Source organism: Ailuropoda melanoleuca, chromosome 6, assembly GCF_002007445.2.
Source record: "Ailuropoda melanoleuca isolate Jingjing chromosome 6, ASM200744v2, whole genome shotgun sequence".
Taxonomy (NCBI): Eukaryota; Metazoa; Chordata; class Mammalia; order Carnivora; family Ursidae; genus Ailuropoda; species Ailuropoda melanoleuca.
The window spans coordinates 14,227,958-14,247,408 of NC_048223.1; the positions used below are offsets into that span (position 1 = coordinate 14,227,958).

At 49.9% G+C, this 19,451-nt stretch overlaps 1 protein-coding gene across 3 annotated transcripts in view; it reads left to right on the forward strand.

The window, feature by feature from the left end:
• The window catches only part of RAB6B (RAB6B, member RAS oncogene family), a 60,209-nt gene that overhangs the window by 22,547 nt on the left and 18,211 nt on the right, over positions 1–19,451 (forward strand). For all 3 annotated transcript variants that reach the window (XR_004625999.1, XM_034661977.1, XM_002924068.3), the window contains exon 2: positions 4,726–4,784. Coding sequence is in view for 2 of the 3 variants with exons in the window: in XM_034661977.1 (XP_034517868.1) it covers positions 4,726–4,784 (59 nt within the window). In the remaining variant the exon portion in view is untranslated. The remainder of the gene's footprint in view (positions 1–4,725; positions 4,785–19,451) is intronic.

A 19,451-nucleotide genomic window follows, 5' to 3' on the forward strand; every position in this document is an offset into this window, starting at 1 on the left:
GCATGGGGCTGGGGAATATTGGGTGGGCCATCATGTTATGATGAAGTTATGAATGGCCACACCTGTTCCCACCACCTCTCTACTTAAGACCCCTCAGAAGCTGCCGCCACCCTTGAGAGAGAATCCATGCTCCTTGGTGTATTCCCTGCCCTTCTGGCCTTGCTTCTCCTCTCTACCTTCCTTTCCTTCCTTCCCTCCACAACTGGCCCTGGAGATGGATTTTGGTCTAAATCAACCCACTGGCCACAAGGAGCTGCCTTGAGCAGTGTTTGTCACTTACACCTCTCTTTACACATTGGTCGGGCTTCATTTTCCCCGAGACAAAACTCAGATGTGGAGACCTCCCATTGTATCCTCCATGGTTCCTGGACACATTTCTGCACCCCCTGGCCTATCGCCTCCTGTCCCTTGTCACGAGCTTTGTGTCTCTGCCTCTGTGCCTTTCCTCACACTGTTCCCTCCACCTGGAACACCCATTCTCCCTCACCTTCACCCTCCCACAGTTCGGCGACTGCCCTGCCTCCTCCTTGTGGCCTTCACGGCTGCCCAGCCACCTGGGCCTCTGCCTTTTGTGATCTCTCACTTTGCTGCTGGTCAAGCCTTTCCATAAATGAGCACGACGGTGTGCATGGGGCATGGACAATGGCGTCAGATCTGGGTTTATACGCCAGCTCCAATGCCTACCAGCTCTGTGACCTTGCTGACAATAACTAACTCATTGGATCGTGATGACGATTCAATGAGGGAACCTAAGTTAAGCACCACCTTTCTTGTCTGGCACTGAGTAGAAGCCCGGTAAGAGAGTCCGTCTTCTTTGTAAAGACTCCTGGCAAATGCTCAGTAATGAATTTTCTCACCCTCATTTGGTTGAAAGAGGAAAAATGCATCTCCCTGCTTAATCATGCGGGACTAAACTACCAGAAGATACTGCTGAGCCGTGAGCAGAGAGAAGAGCTCAGTAACGATATGCCTGCTTATTGAATATAATCCTGCCAGCGGAGCTGAATCTTTGTCCTCAGAAACAGCTCTGCATTGCTGCAGTGGTGTCCGAGAGCTGCTGTTCCAAGGCATGTGGGACAGTGTGACCTTGAGCACAGAGCTGCAGGGGGAGGACGGCTCCCAGAGGCGGCAGGAGCTGGTCGAATGCACGATGCCGCTGCCCCTCTCGGGCCTCCCCCACTTTGGCGCAGTGGTAGTGCCCAGTCAGGTGATGGCTGCAGCTGTCCTGCCACCCTTCACGGTGAGCCTGAGAGAGCAGGATGCCGAGGAGGCGGGCGGTGCCAGCCCTCCGTTTGCGGGTTCCCAATCCTCCCACCCAGGGCAGTCGTAGAGGCTCTGAGCCACATTATCCTGGCAGCTGCTGACAGAGTATGGGTGGTTGGGGAAGCTCCAAGGCAGGGAAGAGGGTGGGCTTCTGCCCTGAGAAATGAGAAAGGCCCGGAGGAACAGTAAGAAATTATTCCCTTCTGCAGCAAATGAGTAATAAACCCATCATTCAGTCTAGGCTTCAGGTGGGGTGCTGGGCCCCAGGTGTTCAAGCCCACTCACCCTCACATGTTGAGCCCCCCCTTGTGCCTCTCACTTCCCAGTTTCTGACCTTCCAGATTGGGTCAAGCGTGGCCCCAGCGGGGAAAAGCCCCCTACCTCTGTCTGGTCCCAAGGAAATGGAGCCTTGTCTTGCTGGGGCCATTTCCAGAATCTATGACGTCCATAGTGGTGGTGGCAATGACCTGGCAGAATCCTGAGACCCAGGGTGATCCCAAGATGCTGAGGGGGAGAGGAGCTTGTGCACTGGCGAGGCCACCCCAGCCTGGCCCCACTCAGTCTGGCCCTGGGCAAAGAGCTGTCAACTCATTTCCCGTTGTATAAAATGAGGATAATGTGAGCACCTGCTTCAGAGTTGAGGCCTAAACCGTGTTAAGAACTTAGCGTGGGGTTGCTGCAAGCACAGAATTCTGACCAGCTTCCAGTGGGGAGGGGTCTCATGGCTTCTGCTCACTGCTGTCAGGTAAATCTCTGCCTGGCACCCCTGGCACATGCCCGGAGCACACTCTGTAAACACAGCAGTCACATGCTGCCCATCGTGGTTATTGTGGGAAGGCGCAGGAAATACTGGCAGGGCTCCACATCTGAAAGTTCCTTCTGCACAGCCCCAGTGAGCAGCTTGTTGTCTCAGGACCTTCCTCTACCTTGCAGTCACCCTGTGAGCCACCGCTCGCCCACTGCCAGTGGTGGTTGTCTCGAGATGGGGTGACTTGGCGTTCGAAGCCCTTGTGGGGATTTCTAAGTTCTCAGACACTCCACGGACCTCCTGCTTCTCTCGTTACTTTCTGTGATTCCACGGTCTCTCCTCCCTGCCTGCTCAGCTGCCCCAGGGAAGAACCCGGTGCAGGAAGAGAACTGGTGTCATCCTTCCTTCTCCCCGTCCTGCTCCTGATGCTCGCTCCCCTCCCCCAAGATCCGAGATGTGGTGTGTCACCACCTGGGGAAATTGCTAGTGGGCCCTGCGATCCCCCTCTTCCCGAGGAGATGGTAACTTTCCACTGTCTCTTAGAAAAGGAGGATGCTGTGTTCTCTTGATTTTTGTCTGCTTCTTGCTCCGGGTTGCACTCTGTGGTCCCCTTAGCACTTTGCAGCCAGGACTTTCCGTGCGGGGAAACCTCCATTCCTCACCCTCATGTGAAAGTTAAGGGGAGATTTAAAGCAATTGAAAAGCATTTGACAGATTAATACCTTTCGGTTTCCAACTTAGATTAGAAGAGATCATGGATATGTTACTGCTCATCCCAGAGATGTTCGGAATAGAAATGTGGCTCTTGTGACGCCAGCTGGTATATGACCCGGCACTACCACCCAGAGCTGGCATCAGACCCCCCCTTTAAGGGTGTGGCCCTGATGAGACTGCCCCCCACTTCAGATGCCATCTGCAAGTGGGCTCCCCAAGGACACTACACATCTGACCAACTGGCCGCAAATTCAGGGGTTCTCGTGACCCTCTTCAGGTTCTATAATTTACCAGAACATCTCAGAGAACTCCAGAAAGTGTTCTACTTATGATTATTGTTTGATTATAAAGAATGCAAATCAGAAACAGCCAAATGAAGAGACATATGATGGGCAAGGTCAAGCCAGTGGTCGTGGTAGTGGTTTTTTTAATCTGATATTCTGGAAATTGTCTCAGTATCTCAGTTACCTGCTGCCTCCTTCCACTTTTAAGCATTTCCTATGTACCTGGCACTTCTATTTAATTCTTACCACTGCTTTCTGAAGTCTTTGATGTTATTGTACCCATTTTAAAATGAGGAACTGAGGTCCAGAGGAGCGGTGGCCACCTCACAATGACACAGCTAAACACGACCCCAGCCAGGATTTGAATCCCGCGTATCACTTTTAGGTGAAAGCTGGGGCCATCTACATTTGCCGCAGTCTGTCAAATGTGCCTTCCGTCTAGAAGACAATTGCATTTCCCTTAGAAATGTTGGCTGTTGGAAGATGGTTGCATGTGTCTTATATGGTATATAAGGCTTCAAAATTGGCAAAAGACCCTTCCCAAAGGAGCCAAGTTGGGTTGCCCTGCTCAATCCAGGCAGTGACCAGCCACCACACCAGGCCCAGCCTGTGGACATCCCATCCAAGAATGAGGGAGAGGCAGGATGGAGAGCCTTCAGGTGCTGACTCTTGCTTTCCCTGCCAGCATTGTCTTTCTCCAGCAGCCCAGAGCAGGAGGGGGTCTGAGCCAAGCTCAGTTGGGCTAGTCCCCCTCCGAGCCTCCCAGGCCCATGACAGAGACTTGATGAAACAGTGTAGAGAAGCAGTCCATGCTGGGCCTGACTCAACAGATGTTCCTTTGTCACCCTTCCTCCCCTCCCAGATAATGAGAGGTGCTGGAGTAGGCATTTCCGCCAATGCCAAGCCCCAGGGGACCTGCACAGGGTTAGGTCAGAAGCCAGGTCTCGCAGTTTGGCAAATTAGCAGCAGTTGTGGAATTCCCAAGAGCCTACCTGGTTTCTCTCAGCCATGCCCGTAGTTCTTGTTTGGGGGTGTTATTGCCTCTTAGAGGGCATTGCAAATGTGGGAGGGGGGTCCTGAGTTGACTCAGGGCTCAGGGATCCTGCCAGCATTTACCTGGCAAGGTCCAAGGATGTTAAACATCCTGTGAGGAGCTGGACCATCAGGCCTACAGTACAAAAAATAGTTGTGCCCTTGGGAGACATTAGGGGATAGCTCATTTACTTCCACTACCCCCAGTTCCTTGGAAAGCCACCCTCCTTTCTAGTCCTCAGGCTGAGTGAATGGGGGAAAAAAAGAGCATGCCTCCATCCCAGCCTGTGGCCAATGGCAGGGACGTATTTCCAGGTGATCATGGGCCCAAGCGAGAGGAGCATCTCGTCTTGCACCAACTTGCTCTGATTCTTCATATATGGTCCTTGCCTTACTAGGGCTCTTGGGGGTCAAAGAAGACCTGGGTGTGGGTGGTGAGAATTCCTGGGACAGGGGAGGCCTCCTGCTTGGTGCTGGCAAGAACTCTCCTACAGCCCACCCAGTGGAGGCTTTGCCACCACACCTCGAGGTCCCTGTCCAGGGGTCTGCCTCCTGCTTCCGTTTCCGCATTTCATCTTTTCCTCTAGGCTTTTTTGGTTCCTTATCTGTTTGCTTCACATGATATGTGTTTAGAGGAGTCTAGTGTACCTGCCCCAGCTAAACGCCTCTCTTCTTGTTTTGCAGTCGGGAAGACGTCTCTGATCACACGATTCATGTACGACAGCTTCGACAACACGTACCAGGTGAGATCCTGGGTGCCCCTGCCTCCCCCACCAGCTGGGATGGCCACCTAGAGACCAGGCTGGCCTCTCCCCAGGGCTCGCTCATGCTGGACGAGAGCGCGATGGTCCTGGGGCCCCTGGGGGTCTGTTTTGCATCGGAAGAGCTTCCCATCTGTGCACTGGCCCCAGCCCAGTAAAGACTCAGGGCCCTTTTGAAAATCCAAACCTTGATAAAGGAAACACTTTCAAGAGGATAATTTGAAAAACAGAGGGAAGACACATTTCAGTCTCAGTTCTCTTGCTCCCCATGGGCAGGTCTAAACCATCATAGTGTTTGGTTACTTGGAGTGTCATCATGTAGAGGAGAATGGATAGGCAAGATGTAAAATGAGGCAGATGGAAACCAGAGCAGTAAGAGAACTCGCTACTCAAGCATGGTTATGTTTGCTGGACCCTAACACACAGGTGCATGCATGCACGTGAACGCGCACAGTTGCTGAAGCACTTCCTTCCCGGAGAGGCTGGTTGGTTGTCATGGGCTTGCAGTGCTGTGTGAGGACAGGAGGCTGGACAGAGTGCCCTTTGGCTCCTGGCTCTCAAAAGTGGTCTGGGGCCAACCAGTGGCCCACAGGTGGCTCCAGGAGGCCCAGAGACTGAGTTCCTGGGAGTCAGTAACATTGCACTCTCCTGGCATTACTGGTGAGTCAAGAGGATTGTGCAGATGAAGTGAATTTCCCTTGCAACTATAGCTTTTTGTGAAAGGTACCAAACTGAATCATTCCAACTATTTTTAAGAAAAAAGAGATACTTTCTTCCTTAACAAAGAGACAATCATTTTTCTAATCCAGTGTGTTCTGTAAGATACTGGTTCCAAGAGATGTTAGCTGGTGTTACTCGAGAAGAAAAGGTAGGGACGAAGGTTCAGTGCTTATACAGATTTAGGGAACACCGGTAAACAAAAGTCAATCGACTTTTCTATTGCAGGACTTCTCAAGGCTTTTACTACGTCAATACATAGTTTTGATTTGCTGAAGGAGGGATATAGTGTGCAGGATCTCCCAGATGTGTTTGATCATGGAATCCTTTTGTTTCCGAGTCCTCAGAGGACATGTATTTATAGCACAAACCAGGGTCTGCTGTGCTAAGAGGTCCCTCCACGTCCCTGGACATAGAGGATGCGGAGCACAGCTCAGTGCAGATTACAGTCCTGTGTCTGCTCTTTAGTCTGTCTCCCTCAGGACGTCATCTTTGCCTCAAATACACTCTGCCTCCTCGAATTCCCGGCTTTTCCTCTGCTGTGTCTGAAATACCAGATAACTAACAGCCTTGGGAAGAGTTGACTGAGGGTAAGAATGTGCGGCTCTGGGAGGGGCCCTGAGTTCTCTGCACAACCCTCGGCACTGGCTTTAGAATGCCCGTCTTGGCCACAGTTAGTCTTCATTGTGTTCTCTCCAGGCCAGGGCTTCCCAGAGGCCTCCCCATAAGGGAGTTCTGCCACATCAGTCTTCCTTTGAGATTACAGTTCTAACAGACTTCAGTTCTGAAGTCTGACTGGGTGTGCATTTATTTGTGTGTATGTGTGTTTATATGTGAATGACCTGGTAGATATTATTTTGATTATTGATTTTTAAAAACTACTAAGTTATTTATAATGCCTCTCGTTGGTATCCCATTGAAAACAATGGGACTCTTGGCTGGCTACTCTTTTTGGAGGTAGGTAGCAGCAGATATGGCCCCAGGGCCTTTGCAGTGACCAGTGATTCTCATTGGCATGGATCAAGGCCTCAACTCCCCCCCATGTCCTTTGAGTTTCCCAGAATCTCCTCCTACTTCCATCTCCAGTGTCCTCTCCTATTGCCTGCTGCTTGCCCTGCATCCTGTGGTCCTGCAGGCCTCTCCACTCACTGGTCCCCACACGGACGACAGTCATGCCTCCGCACTTTGGCTCATAGTGTCACCTCTCCTGGAATGACCTTCCCTCTCCACTTCTCTGCTGTGAAAAAATTCTTTTGACTCATGAAGAGTCAGAGCACTTGTTTGCTCTGCATGTGGGGCCCTCCCTCTTCTCTACTACGGCCCCCTCTGCCCTAGCATGTTGTCCTCGGGTCTCCTTTAGTCTCCCATTTCCATAGGAACTCCTGTGCGCTCGGCTCCTTGGATGGGCTCTGCGTTTGGCTGAGGCCAGGACCCCTCAGATCTGCCACTGTGTTCGTAGGCCCAGCACAGGGCCTAGCCGTCACTGGTGTCGAGTGCCTACTGGTACCAGAGTGGCTTGGAGAGGTACTCTCTGCCTTGGTTTTTGGACCCCAGCAGACCGAGAGGCCACAGGGGCCAGATGTCTTGGTGAGGAGAGAAAGCCCAAAGGGAAGCGCGACCTTCTCCACTCTGGGCTTTTTTGACTTTGTTATTGCAGCAGATAGAATTTCTTTCCCAATGTTCTTTAAAATGGTAATTAGGCTGGGAGGCCAGGGATCCAATTCTGTGCATACACAGGCCATTTTAATGAACTCTCTGGAGGAAGAGAGGGGGAAATGGTATTGTTTATTTTGTTTTTCTTAAGACAGTGGCAGAGACATTTGGGAAGTAGACAAGATCCCCAAGGGCTCTGGGGAGTCTTCCTGGTTGTTCTTGGTCACTCCCCACCAACCCCCTCAAAAATCCTCTCCATCAGCCAGGAGAGCCCCTCACTGCCCCATTAGCTGAGACACTCAGTTCCCAGGACAGAATCACCCCTCCCTCTCTCCTATCCTTTGTATGCCTCTGGCTCTGTCTCTCATCCCCCGTGTTCCTCAATCACTCGTTCTGACCACAGATGTTTGTCAGGTGCCTTCTCTGTGTCTGGAGGGACAGTGGGAGACAGTGACCTGGCTGCAGAATCTGGTGCTGCCCTCAGCCGGGGCATGGAGAGCAAGGGGGTTCAACCTCATCCTGGGTGGCAGTGCGTGAGCCCTTCCTCAGTCTGGGGCTGGACAAGCCCGAGGCCCTGAGGGGCTGGCATGAGGACTTGTGAGGCCCAGGGGCCTGCAAAGCTGGGTTTCCTTATCCCACCTCTCAGAGGGTTCTTGTCTGCCTGGCAGACCACTGGGAGCTGCCACCTTGTCAGCTGGCGGGCCTCAGGAGACCAGGTCCCCTGCCACCTTCTGACTGGCACGGCCCCTGCTCCACACACGTGCACCTTGTTCTCCTCTTGACACATTTGCTAACCAGCCTCTCACCACCCCTCCCGTCACCCCATCTAAACCACTCACCTGAAGAAGCCAAAAATCAAGAATTACAGCCTGGTGAGATTAACGTCTGCAATAATTCTCTTGTATAAAATCCTAACTAAAAAATTGCTTTCAAAAGTTCCTATAGAAGACACCTTCTGGTACCTGCACTGTGGTGAGACTTGACCCTCTGTGTGGGCTCAATGAAACACACCTGCAGGTCTGGGCCTTGGGCCACCGGTTGGAAACCTGCACTAGCGCCATGATGGGAGGTTCCATGCCTCTGCGGGTGGCCACTGGGAGGAGAGGCCAGGATTTGGAAGCAGCACTCTCCTGGGGTTTCTCATGGGTCCCTCAGGGACTCTCTGTCTTGGCTGTATATTAGCATCACCTACGGGGGCGATGGCCCGGAGATCCAGAGACTGTATCAGGCAGGAGCATTTCTTAAATCTCTGAGGTGATTGAGATGAATTTCTAGCCTAGGCCAGAGCCAGCGGCCCGTACATCTCCCACCACGGCACAAGTTAGGAGACCACTGACCTAAGAGGCGGCTCCCGGGCTAGGGCCCCGACCTGCTGGAGCTTACTCAGCTGCTCCAGGACCACAGGACCAGTTCTGAAGGACTGGGAGGCTTTGCCCGTGCTGGGTCACTCTGGGGATCCCATGGAGCCTCTGGGAAAGGAACAGAACAGCTGTGTCTGCTGTGCCTCCACAGGCTGAGGGGTGGGCTGAGGAGCTCTCAGCCCCTCAGCAATCTGCACTGTCATTGCCGGCCTCTCTGCCCCGAGGCTTTCCTCTCACCTCTGGGCTCTGGATTTGTTTCCCAGGGCTGCCATAGCAAATGACCACAAACTGAGTAGTTTTAAACAACAGAATTTAGTTTCTCACTGTTCTGGAGGCCAGAAGTCTAGAACCAAGGTGGGGCAGAGCCACACTCCCTCTGAAGGTTCTGGGAGAAAAATCCTTCCTTGCGCCTCCCCCCAGTGTCGGGCAGCTGCAGGCCTCAGCCCCTTGTTGTGAGGCTGCGAAGCTCCGGTCTCTGCCTCTGTCTTCACGTGGCCTTCTCCTTCTGGGCCTCTGTGTGTCCTCTCCTCTTAAAGGGACACCACTCACTAGATTTAGGGACCTACCCTAAATGCAGGATGATTTTTCATCTTGAGATTCTTAACTGATTACTGATTCTTAACTGATTCTTAACTGATCTGATCTTAACTGATCTACAAAGATTCCCACGTATTTCCAAATAAGGTCACATTCTGAGGTTCCAGGTGGACATGAATTTGGGGTGGGACATTCTTCAACCCACTACGGCAACTCCCAGTCTGATCCCCTTGGGGCCCAGACCTTCTGGCTTGGGCCTCAGCACCATCTGGAGCTTCAGACAAGGCAGGGATCAGTGGCTGTTCTAATGGGCACAGAAGGTTTCCGGGAGGGGAGCATGGGACAATTTCACTGTAGCTGTGCTGGAGGGAGGAATGATTACGTGCTGAAGGAGAAGGCTTTGTGGAAGTCCACAGTGTAATGATCCAGCACTGAGTGAGTGTGTGTGTGTGTGTGTGTGTGTGTGTGTGTGTGTGTGGTGGGGAGGGGAGGGGTCTGCCTATCGCAGTGGAGGGAAGAGTGGGGTCTTTGGATGGATTATTGGCAGGGTGCATGTTGGTGTTCATGGGACTTACACGCTTTTGATTTTATTGGTACTTCGCTCCTTTCTTCATTAAATATATATATATGAAATTATATTTTACAGCTGTTGTTAAAAGAACGTATAATCCAGACTAGATTATTTTACGTTTATTATTATGTTCATTTGTCTCTTGATTTTAAAAGAAATTAAAAGTTAAACAATATTTTTATGGTCCCCTAAAAGTACCCTGGGCCCTAGGCTCTAAGCGTGCCCTGCCTCATGAATATACGGGCCCAGATGGTTGGGACTGTGGAAGGTCCTAGAAGCTCAGAGGGGCTTGGGCTCGTGAGGCAGGAAACAGAGAGCTATTGAGGGTTCCTACTATGGGCACTGATGCAATCAAAGATTTCAGAGTTTGTAGGAGACAGATGTGGAGCACTGGGCTGGGACAGGGGAGACAATTGCAGGCGGGGGGTCACACAGACCTGGATGCAGCTATGTGGGACCGGGCGGGGCAGGGCAGGGTGGAGTGTGGCTGAGCAGTTATGCAGGGCCGAGTGGGAGGTGAGTGAGGGGCCTGGGCCAAAGACAGAGACACCACAGGGCAGTAAAAGGGATGAGTGACCAGAGAGGGTCTGTGGGATGCGGAAGAGGGAGGGGCCGGAGTGGGCCCTAGGTTTCTATCCAGACACTGTGGAAGACCATCTGTGCCATCAACACAAAGAAACAACGAAGAGTCGAGTGGGAAGGAATGATGGAACAGCCAAGGGAAGGTGTTTGAAAATGACTGGTATGTGGGGCGGGCCCTCGAGTGGTTGCACAGAAGCTGGATTCCCGAAGCCCTAAGAACTGATGAGTCCTGTGGGTTGGAGTGTAGAAAGGAGGGGGCGGACCAGACGGAGAGGCCTCTCTCCACAGAATCTAAGATGCCGCCCGTCCACATGTCGTGTTCAGGTACCTGCCTGGCACCTGGGGGAGACAGGGACAGTCTGCCCTGGTGGAGGTGGTCAGAGTGGGGTCACACACCAAGGACAAGGATGCAGCACGTTCCCTTTTACCTCAGCTCTTTCTTTCGCCTTAGAAATGATGCCGCATGCAGAGGAGGCCTGGGGCCAGATCCCAGGTCTGTCACTTAGCTCAGAGACCCTGGACCAGCATCCTGCTTTCTTAGTATTGCATTCTCTTTTAACTTAGAAATTATTTCAATAGGATTTAACCCCTATATCACCTAGACCAGTTGCCTCAAACTTTAGCAGTAAGAATGTGGTTAATTTGTATTTCGACCATAGCTCACATCGATCTTAAAGTCTAGATGATGGAAAATCATAGGCCAAAAATACCGTTGACATAGATGTGCGTTACACAATACAACATAGGAAAGTAGAACAGAACAAAAAATCGCAGACAGCAGGAGCAACTCTCCCTCCAGCTAGGTTGATAGGGACGAGATGCCTCTAACCAAGTGTCTGGCTAGGGGCTCAGGGGCCTCCCCACCATCCCTGTGTTCACACCGGGCAAAGGGTGCTGCTGTGCTTCTGGCAGAACGCGGACCTCGAGTCCTCACTGAACTCTAGCAACAGGACGATTTTATTATGTTCGTAGAGTGGAGTTCCAGCTTCACAAACATTAAGTTCTGTGGTCAAAATGTGAGGCGACAGTCTTATACAATAAAGTCTCCCTGAATGCCAGGCAGCTTGGCTAGATGACCCTGCTCTCAGAGACCCACTGGGGTCCCACCAGTCACCCACGTACTCCGTCTGGAAATGATGTGGTTCTGGACGGAGGGCTCACCTGCCCTTGCTCTGACATCTTGTCTTTCCCTCCCTCCTCTCCTCTGCCCTTTCTCTCTCTCTTTGGTTAAGCATATTACAGATTAGGAATGTACTAGGAGGTGACTCCTAGTACAGAAAGCTGACTCATGGTGGCAGGTACAAGCAGTCCTGGTGGGACTTGAGGTGGCACAGCTGCGCAATCATGCTGTCGGTCCCTGGGCTCTCACTCTCACTCTGTTCCTCCTTCTGGTGTGTGGGTTCTCGTCTGCATGCATGCAGGCTGGCTGTTGCTGCTCCAGATATCACCTCTGCACTCAGGGCAGAAAAAGAAAGCAAGAGCTTCCCTGGAATGCTCTCCCTCTCCACCAGACTGCAGCTTATGTCTTATTGGCCAGAATTGGGTCACCCGATCACCCTTAGCCTCTGGAGAGGCTGGGAAAGCAGAAGGTCACTTTGACCATCTTTAGGCAAGCAAGGGAGTAGGAGGTGGCCGGTGGGTATTGGGTGAGTCCACCAGTAGCAGCTGCTACGTTTTGTAAGTTAAAGGGACTCATGATGCAGTTCTCTGCCCCAGATGTCAGTAGTCTGTCCTGTTCACGTTGTAGGTGACCCTTAGATAGCTCTTAGACACCCTCCAAAGTCTACCACTTGGAGCATCTTTTCACCCTGTTAAGGAGAGGGCTTTTGTGCTTGGTCCGTTTCGTGGCCCTCTAGGAAGCCTCCGAGGGAGTGTCAGGCCACATATCCCTGTGCATCTGTGTGGCTTTTGAAGGGATTGACAGATTTTGATGAAATTGAATCCCTTATTTAAAGTCAGAAGGTACATACTGTTTGGTTTACCTTTCAGACCACAGGAGATAAAACAGCAATTGATTGAAGTACTTAAATTGGGTGGTGACGGGCACAAGCCACTTTCTAGTGAGAGGAAAGTGGCCCTGGGACTGCGTAGACTTGGAGGCTGAAATGGCTGAAGGAAGCCAGGTACCTGTGCCGTGGCCTCCCGAGTCAGCGTCCCCTCCCCCAGAGCACAGAGCTGAGCTGTTGGCAAGGACAGACCCTGCCCAGCGTGTTTTCCAGAGGCCGCCGCCTCCTTCCTCCACAGCGCCCACTTGCCAGTCTGAATCCTGAAGTTTTGCCAGCCTCGTTTGCATGCTAATTTGCATGGCTCTAACCTATACGTCATCTGCCAGTGCAGAGCACAAACAGCAGCTTCATTGTCGAGGGCTTGTCATGCCCAGCTGCTTTCTGCCACTCATGGATGCTTCCCCAGCCATGGGCCAGGGTCTGGCCACAGCTAGAAAAAGACACACATACACTCCTTTTCATGATTTCTCTTCCTGAGAAGAGTCTTGAGTCAATTTATGCAAATCACCATGCAGATTTCCACTGCAGACTGTATTACTGTGTCTTGTCAGAATGTGGATGCAAAATTACTTTTCGTAATAAATGCACATAGCAAAAAAGATTCCAACAAGTGCCTCAGGAAACCTGTCTTTTCTTGGGGATCCACTGGGCCGATGGCTGTCTTGTGCAGAGGGAGGCGTGTCATGGACCGTCATTCTGCGCTCTGTGTCTGAGCTCTTGTTGACACTGTATAATACCACCTTCAGAAGAAGGGGAATGTAGACATGGCTAGGAAGTTGGTGTTTGTTAAGATTTCTCATATTTTGTATAAAATGAAAAGCCTGCCATTTTTCATAAGCAGTGCCGTTTGTAAGCATGATATTAAAGAAATAAATAGTGGCGTGCAGAGTGCAGCCCAGCCTCCTGGGAGGGGCAGTGGGCAGCACAGCTGAGGAGTGGAGGGGAGGATCATGGGGATCTTGGACTGGCAGGAAAGCCTGCTGCTCCTGTGTCTTGATATCCCCTTTGCATTGCTGTGGCATAGTTACCAGCAAGACTAATTTATTTAGAAGAAGAAGTGAAGTACAGAGAATGAATACTTTGACTTGGATTCCATGACAAACTAGAAGAGGGATGTGGTTTCCTTTAGAACCCAGTCAGCTTTTCCTGAAGCCCTGGGAACACTAGTTTATTAATAAGGGATATTAACAGGGATTATAAGCACAAAGTTTCCTAGAGCAAGGAAGCTTGGGAAATGTTGGGTTCCATGTAATTTTTCGTGTTTCTTTGGTGCAGGACTTCTCAGAGCCTTTACTGCACCAATGTGTGTTATGGCTCTCCATTAGGAGCTAGAATATGCAGCCTTTCTCAGAAACACTTGATTACGGTTTACCTTTGTCCTGTAGGTCGCTGCATGGGCATGTATTTCCCATAGCCAGTCTGAGAAACGTGGGAGGGTCTTTTGTGCAGCGGGTTTCTCCATCTTCTCTCAGATACCCTCTAGTCAGTTGGTCAGTCCTCATTTTTGTATATGCAGAGTACCTATGTGTAGTCTAACTCATGTGATCTGCAGTCCTTGAAGGAGGCTGTGATTGTCCCCATTTTAGAGAGGAGAAGCTCCCAATGCAATGTTCTTCCAAGCCCCTCACAGAATACTCAGACCCTGCCAAAGCATTGGCCGAGGTCACTGAAAACAGCACATGATCCCGCCCAGGTCCGTTTGGTGAAGGTGGGGCACTCTGCAGCAGCATCTTCTGAAACTGGCCTTGGTCAGCCCAGGGAGGTGTTGAAGGAAGCCTACGGCTGCTGGCAGAGACCTGCCCTTTCCCTCTCTCCAAGAACCTATGAGGTCTCCTGGTCACCTCAGCCTCTGGGTCTCCTGGCAGCACCAAGGCTGTGGGCATATCATGGATCTCGGCTTTACCTTCACAGCAGAAGTGACTCTGCCCCCACACTCACCCACACAAGCATAACACACCCATTTCCTACCCACATACACATACTCGTACATGCAAATGAGTATGTAGTTGCATGCACACGTGTGTGTGTCCGCTTGCCCATGGGTCTACCCACACATACTCACACACATTCCCATCAACACACATGCACCCCTGTGTGAGGCGTGCTGGCCTTCAAGACCGAGTGTGGGTTGTGGCAGCTAAGAGGGAATCACTGAGGTTTCTGCCTGGCTGGCTAATTGTTCTTTTTGCTTGGTGTCCCCCTGTCATCCTGTCAGATAATTTCTGTTGATCTGTTTTCACATCTGCTGTTCCATCTCCCATGTGCTGTCAAGCTTATCAGTGATTTTAAAATTTCAGATATTTATTTTTCAGTTCTAAGTTTGTATTTGATTCTCTTTTATAGTTTCTCTGCTGAGATTTTTTTTTTAAATCTGTGCCTTGGTAATGAGCGTATTTCTCTATATATTTGAGCATTATCACATCAGCTACTTTAAACTACTTGCTACCTTCAGTACCTGGGTCACCTCAACGTTGGTCTCTGCCTATTCTCTTTTTTCTTGAATACGGTGTGCACTTCATATACTGAGTAAATCAAGATTTATCCTACACATCGTGATAAGACTGGGGTTTCTGTTTGTTCCTTTGGAAGAGTATTGGTTGGATCCAGCTTCTCCCTTCTCTTCCCTGTGGTAGGCAGCAAGGTAAAGTTTTATCAGACTTGTTTGCCTTGTTTTGTTTTCAGTTTTAGGTAGGCTGCTTCGGGTCTGCTTGGGTCGGTCAGAGATTTGAGCAGCTTTCAGATGCAGAATTTGGAGTGCCCTCTCTGGGGCTTTCTCATGTTCAAGATTTCCTGCGTTTTCTGGCTGTTGTGGTAGCTTTAGGATCTGACTTGTTTCTCAAATAGCAAGACTGTGGGTTTCTTGCCAAATTTTAGCAACCCCTGAGCTCCAGCCAGGGCTGCCCTTCAGTGAGCGAGCAATCATAAAAACAGGAACTTCGCCCAGGGCTGTTCCCTTTTTTTAAGTTGGCTCCCCTCCAGTTTCTACCTGCTTTTGGTCCCTTTGCAGTGCCTTCAGATAGTTGTTTGCTGTATTCTGGTCAGGGTTTATAATAGCAATCTGCAAGAGGGTTGGTCTGATAAGAGCTCTGCCGTGTGGGAAATCAGAACTCTCCCATTCCCTCCGTCTGGGCTTTACTCCCCACATTTCCCATCCTGCGCTACACCCCCATTTTCACCTGCTGGAAAGTTAGTATTCACTCGAGGACTTGCATAGTTCCCTCATCTTGCCTCAGGAAATCAGAAGCAGAGTCCCCCTTTTCTTAGAGTCCTTCTCACTACACTGGCCCTTTCCATCCATCAAGGACCACAATTCTGTGTGCTAATCTTAGCTCCTCTGCAAAGTTGGAAGTTCAAGGCTGAATTTGAAACTCCGAATAGGCATTAACCATGTGGAAGAGCATTCCAGGGGAGGAAACAGCTCCTCATGGGCCGGGATGAGGGCTCGTTCTGCTCTGGGACTAATACGTAGTAGGCATTTGAGGATGAGAAAGCGAGTGAGTATTACTTGCTGTGTTTGCCAGAAAGGAGCTGCCCAGGGCCTGAGAGAGACAGGCTCCAGCTGGCAGTGGTGTGGGGCCAACTGCTTGTGCCTTGTGTCTGGGAAAATAAATGATGCCAAGGAGCTAGAAATTTCCTGGTAACCAAGGCCCAGCCAAGGCCATCTTAAAAGTTCTTGTTTTTGCTCAGTCCTTTCAGAGCCGACTTTTGTTGTCCTTGTTAAAATGCAAATGAAGTTCCTCTTAAGTGGGCTCTGCTGAGCTATTATGGCTAATGACCAAAAGAGTCTGACACTAGGAAGCCAGACAGGATGTGACCCCCATGCAAACCCAATGACAGCTTCAGGGCACAGTGACAGCTTCAGAAATGAAGGGATTTCAGGAAGCAGGAGGAGTACAGCCAAGCAGTCAAAAGCAGAGGCTTTGCTGTAAGGGAGACCTATGTTCAAATTCTGCTTCTGCCACACAGGTCACCTGTGTGACATTGTTTCGGAGTGAGCCTTGGTTTCCTCATGAATAGTACCTTCCACATACATGGGCATCTCGCTCTGTCTCTCACCCCAGGTAGGGAATCTGCCCCGCCTTCTGGATCCTGCAGCCTCCTCAGGCTGATTACAGCACAAGCACAGAGTCTAGGCAGTTGTTTGCAAAACTTCACTGCACACGTGAATTATCTGTAGGCTTATCTGGAATTCTGGTTCCGGACTGACACCCCAGAGATTGTGCCTCTGTGTGTCTGGCTGGGACCTGGCATCTGCGTGCTTAGCAAGCTCCTGATGTGTCTCTGAAGCAGGTGGGCCATGAACTACATGTTGAGAATCGCTGAATCACTGGCCAGTAGGAGATACCAAGGCAGGAGATCTTCCCAGTTTCACACAGAAACTGTTAAATGAGGGGCCCTGAAGCCATCCTGAGGGCTCGGAAAATGACTTGCAGAACATGACTTGCAGAGGAGCTGAATCTGAATGGGTTTTAACCATGTGGAAGAACATTCTAAGGAGGGAACAGCATTAGACAAGGCACAGAAACACAAAGTGACTTGTATGGGGTGGGGGGGGTCTTGACCAGAGCATTATTACTACAGTTTAAAGTAAAAGCTGGACATGAGAGAAGTGAGACCAGAGGAAGTGAAGGGCAGGCCCTGAATGGTTTGTAGACCGAGTGAAGCGTTTAGGCTATTTCCTAGGCACAGTGGGGGAGTGAAATGATCAGATTTATGTTTTAGAAATGAGGCTGGATGAAAGGCTAGTTATAAGGGGAGAGCCTGAGGGCAGAGAGACCAGTCAGGAAGCTGTTGAGATTATTCAGATAAAAGAAGTTGGAGGTCTGAACAGGGGCGGTGCTGGTAGGGATGCTAAGAATGGAGGGGTGAAATGCCCCGGGGGCAAAGTCATCAGCTCAGTGATTCTCCTGATGTGAGGGAGTGGATGAGAGAGCAGGCAAAGAGCAGGGACTTGGGAGGGCTTCCAGAGGCTTGGGCACCTAGGGTGGTGGAGGTGCCATTCATGGAGGGAGGAAAATAGAGGCAGGTTTGGAGGGAGATGATAGGCTCTGTGTGAGATACACTGTGTCTAGTGAGATGTCTAGTAAACAGTCGGATACCTGGACCTGGGGTTCAGGACAGAGGTAAGGCCTGCAATGTAGATTGGACAGCCATCAGTATATCCTACTTGAAGCTGTGAGACTAATGAGGTCCCCTGACACAGGGCAGGGAACACCAAGCAACATTTTAGGAACAGAGAAAGGAAGACGTTCCTGTAAGAGATCAATGAGGAACAGCAGTTAGAGAGGCAGGTAAGCTGGAAACAAGTAGCGTCATGAAAAGCAAAGGAAGGAACGGTGTCCAGGAAGAGGATTGGTCATGAGGGTCAAGTGCACCAAGAAGAGCTTGGCCTAAGAGTGTTCTTACAGTTTGGAGATGAAATGCCTCCTGATGACCATAGCAAGAGCAGCTTCGGTGGGCAGAGGACAGAAACCAGACCACCCTAGTCAAGCAGCAGGTGGGAGGGGAGGAAGTGGAGACTGGGTTTGGGGTCCTTTTCCAGTAAGCATACCATTTGAAGAGAGGTGAGAGCTTGCCAGATATCTAGAGAGCCACTTAGTGACAGGGACATGAAAATACTGAGAATGATTCTTGGACAAAGGAAAGAGTGAGTGGAGCATGGAAGATTGAAAATATAGAAAGGAGATGGCTGACAGAGCATCATCTGGGAGGAGGGGGCCAGGAACAAGGGGACCTGCAGGGAGAGGCTTGCTTCCAGGAGGAGCAAACACTCAGAGGCTTGAGGGATGTGGGGATAAGGCTGGACACTTGTAGACAACCTTGAAAATACCCTTTTCAGTCTAGGCTCTGCCACTTCCAGCTGTTGACCATGGGCAAGTCACTTAGCACCTCTTACACTCGGGTTTCTTAGCAATGGCATACACATATTAAAGAACACAGCTCATAACAGAGGTTATCAGGAGTACATGAAGTAAGGCATGTCAAGCGCTCTGCACGATAGCAGGCAAAGGCTGAGTACTCGGATGTTTCATCATCATTACTGTGCTTACCCCTGTTGTTGTATTAGAGGTAAATGCAAGGAATTGAAGTGCTTTATACCTAATGTTGAAAAGTAAGATTTGAGGCCATCTTCTCAGAGGGAGCCACACTGAGGACCGAAGAACAGGGAAGAATGTTATGAACTGTTGCTGATATGGATGGAAGTTAGGAGGTGATCAAGGACAAGTCACATGTTTTTATATTTACCCATAGATTTGCCATTTGTGGTGCTCTTCTATTCCTTCTTTAAAGATGCGTATTTCCATATGTAACGTTTCCCTTTAGCCTAAAGCATTTCTTATAATTAGGGCCCACTGGTGACAGATTATCACAGCTTTCCCTTATCTGAAAATGTTTTGCCTTCATTTCTGAACAAAAGTTGCACTGGTTGTGAAATTCTAGGCTGACATGATGGTGGTGGTGATGCTGTTTCTTTTGGAACTTGAAAAATGCTTTTCCACTGTCTTCTGTCTTCCATTGTTTCTGATGAGAAATCAGCCATCATTCTTGTCATGATTCCCTTGTATATAATGTGTCTTTCTGTTTTCTGGAGGCTGTCAAGGTTTTCTCTGTATCTTTGGTTTCAGCAATGTGACTATGACATGCCCAGGTGTGGTTTTCTTTGTATTTATTGTGTTTTAGGTTCACTGAGCTTCTTGGTACCATGGGTTGATGTTTCTAAACAATTGGAAAATATTTTAGCTATTGTTTTTTCAAAAATCGCTTTGCTGATTCTGTCTACTCTCTTTACGAGACACCAGTTGCATGTCTAGTGATCACTTGATATTGTCCTTGCGGTTCTGGAGACTGTGTTCATTTTTATTGTATCTTTTTTCCTCTCTGTGTTCCAGTTTGAACAATTTATTTCAGCCTCTCTTCAAGTTCACTAACTTTTCTTCTGCAGTGTACTAGCTGCTGTTACATAAATCCTGTGCATTTTTATTTCAGGTATTGTATTTCGTAGTGTTGAGATTTTCAGTTTTTGTTTTCAGAATTTCCATGTATCTCTTGAAATTCATCATTCATCTTTTCCTTTGTATTTTTAACGTACATATAACAATTATTTTGAAGTCTTCCTCTGCTAACCCAGCATCTGGTTCATTTGGGGATCTGTTTCCTTGATTATGGCTTGAATTTTCTCCTCCTTCACATGTCTAAACCTTTTTTCTTTAATTGTGTAATG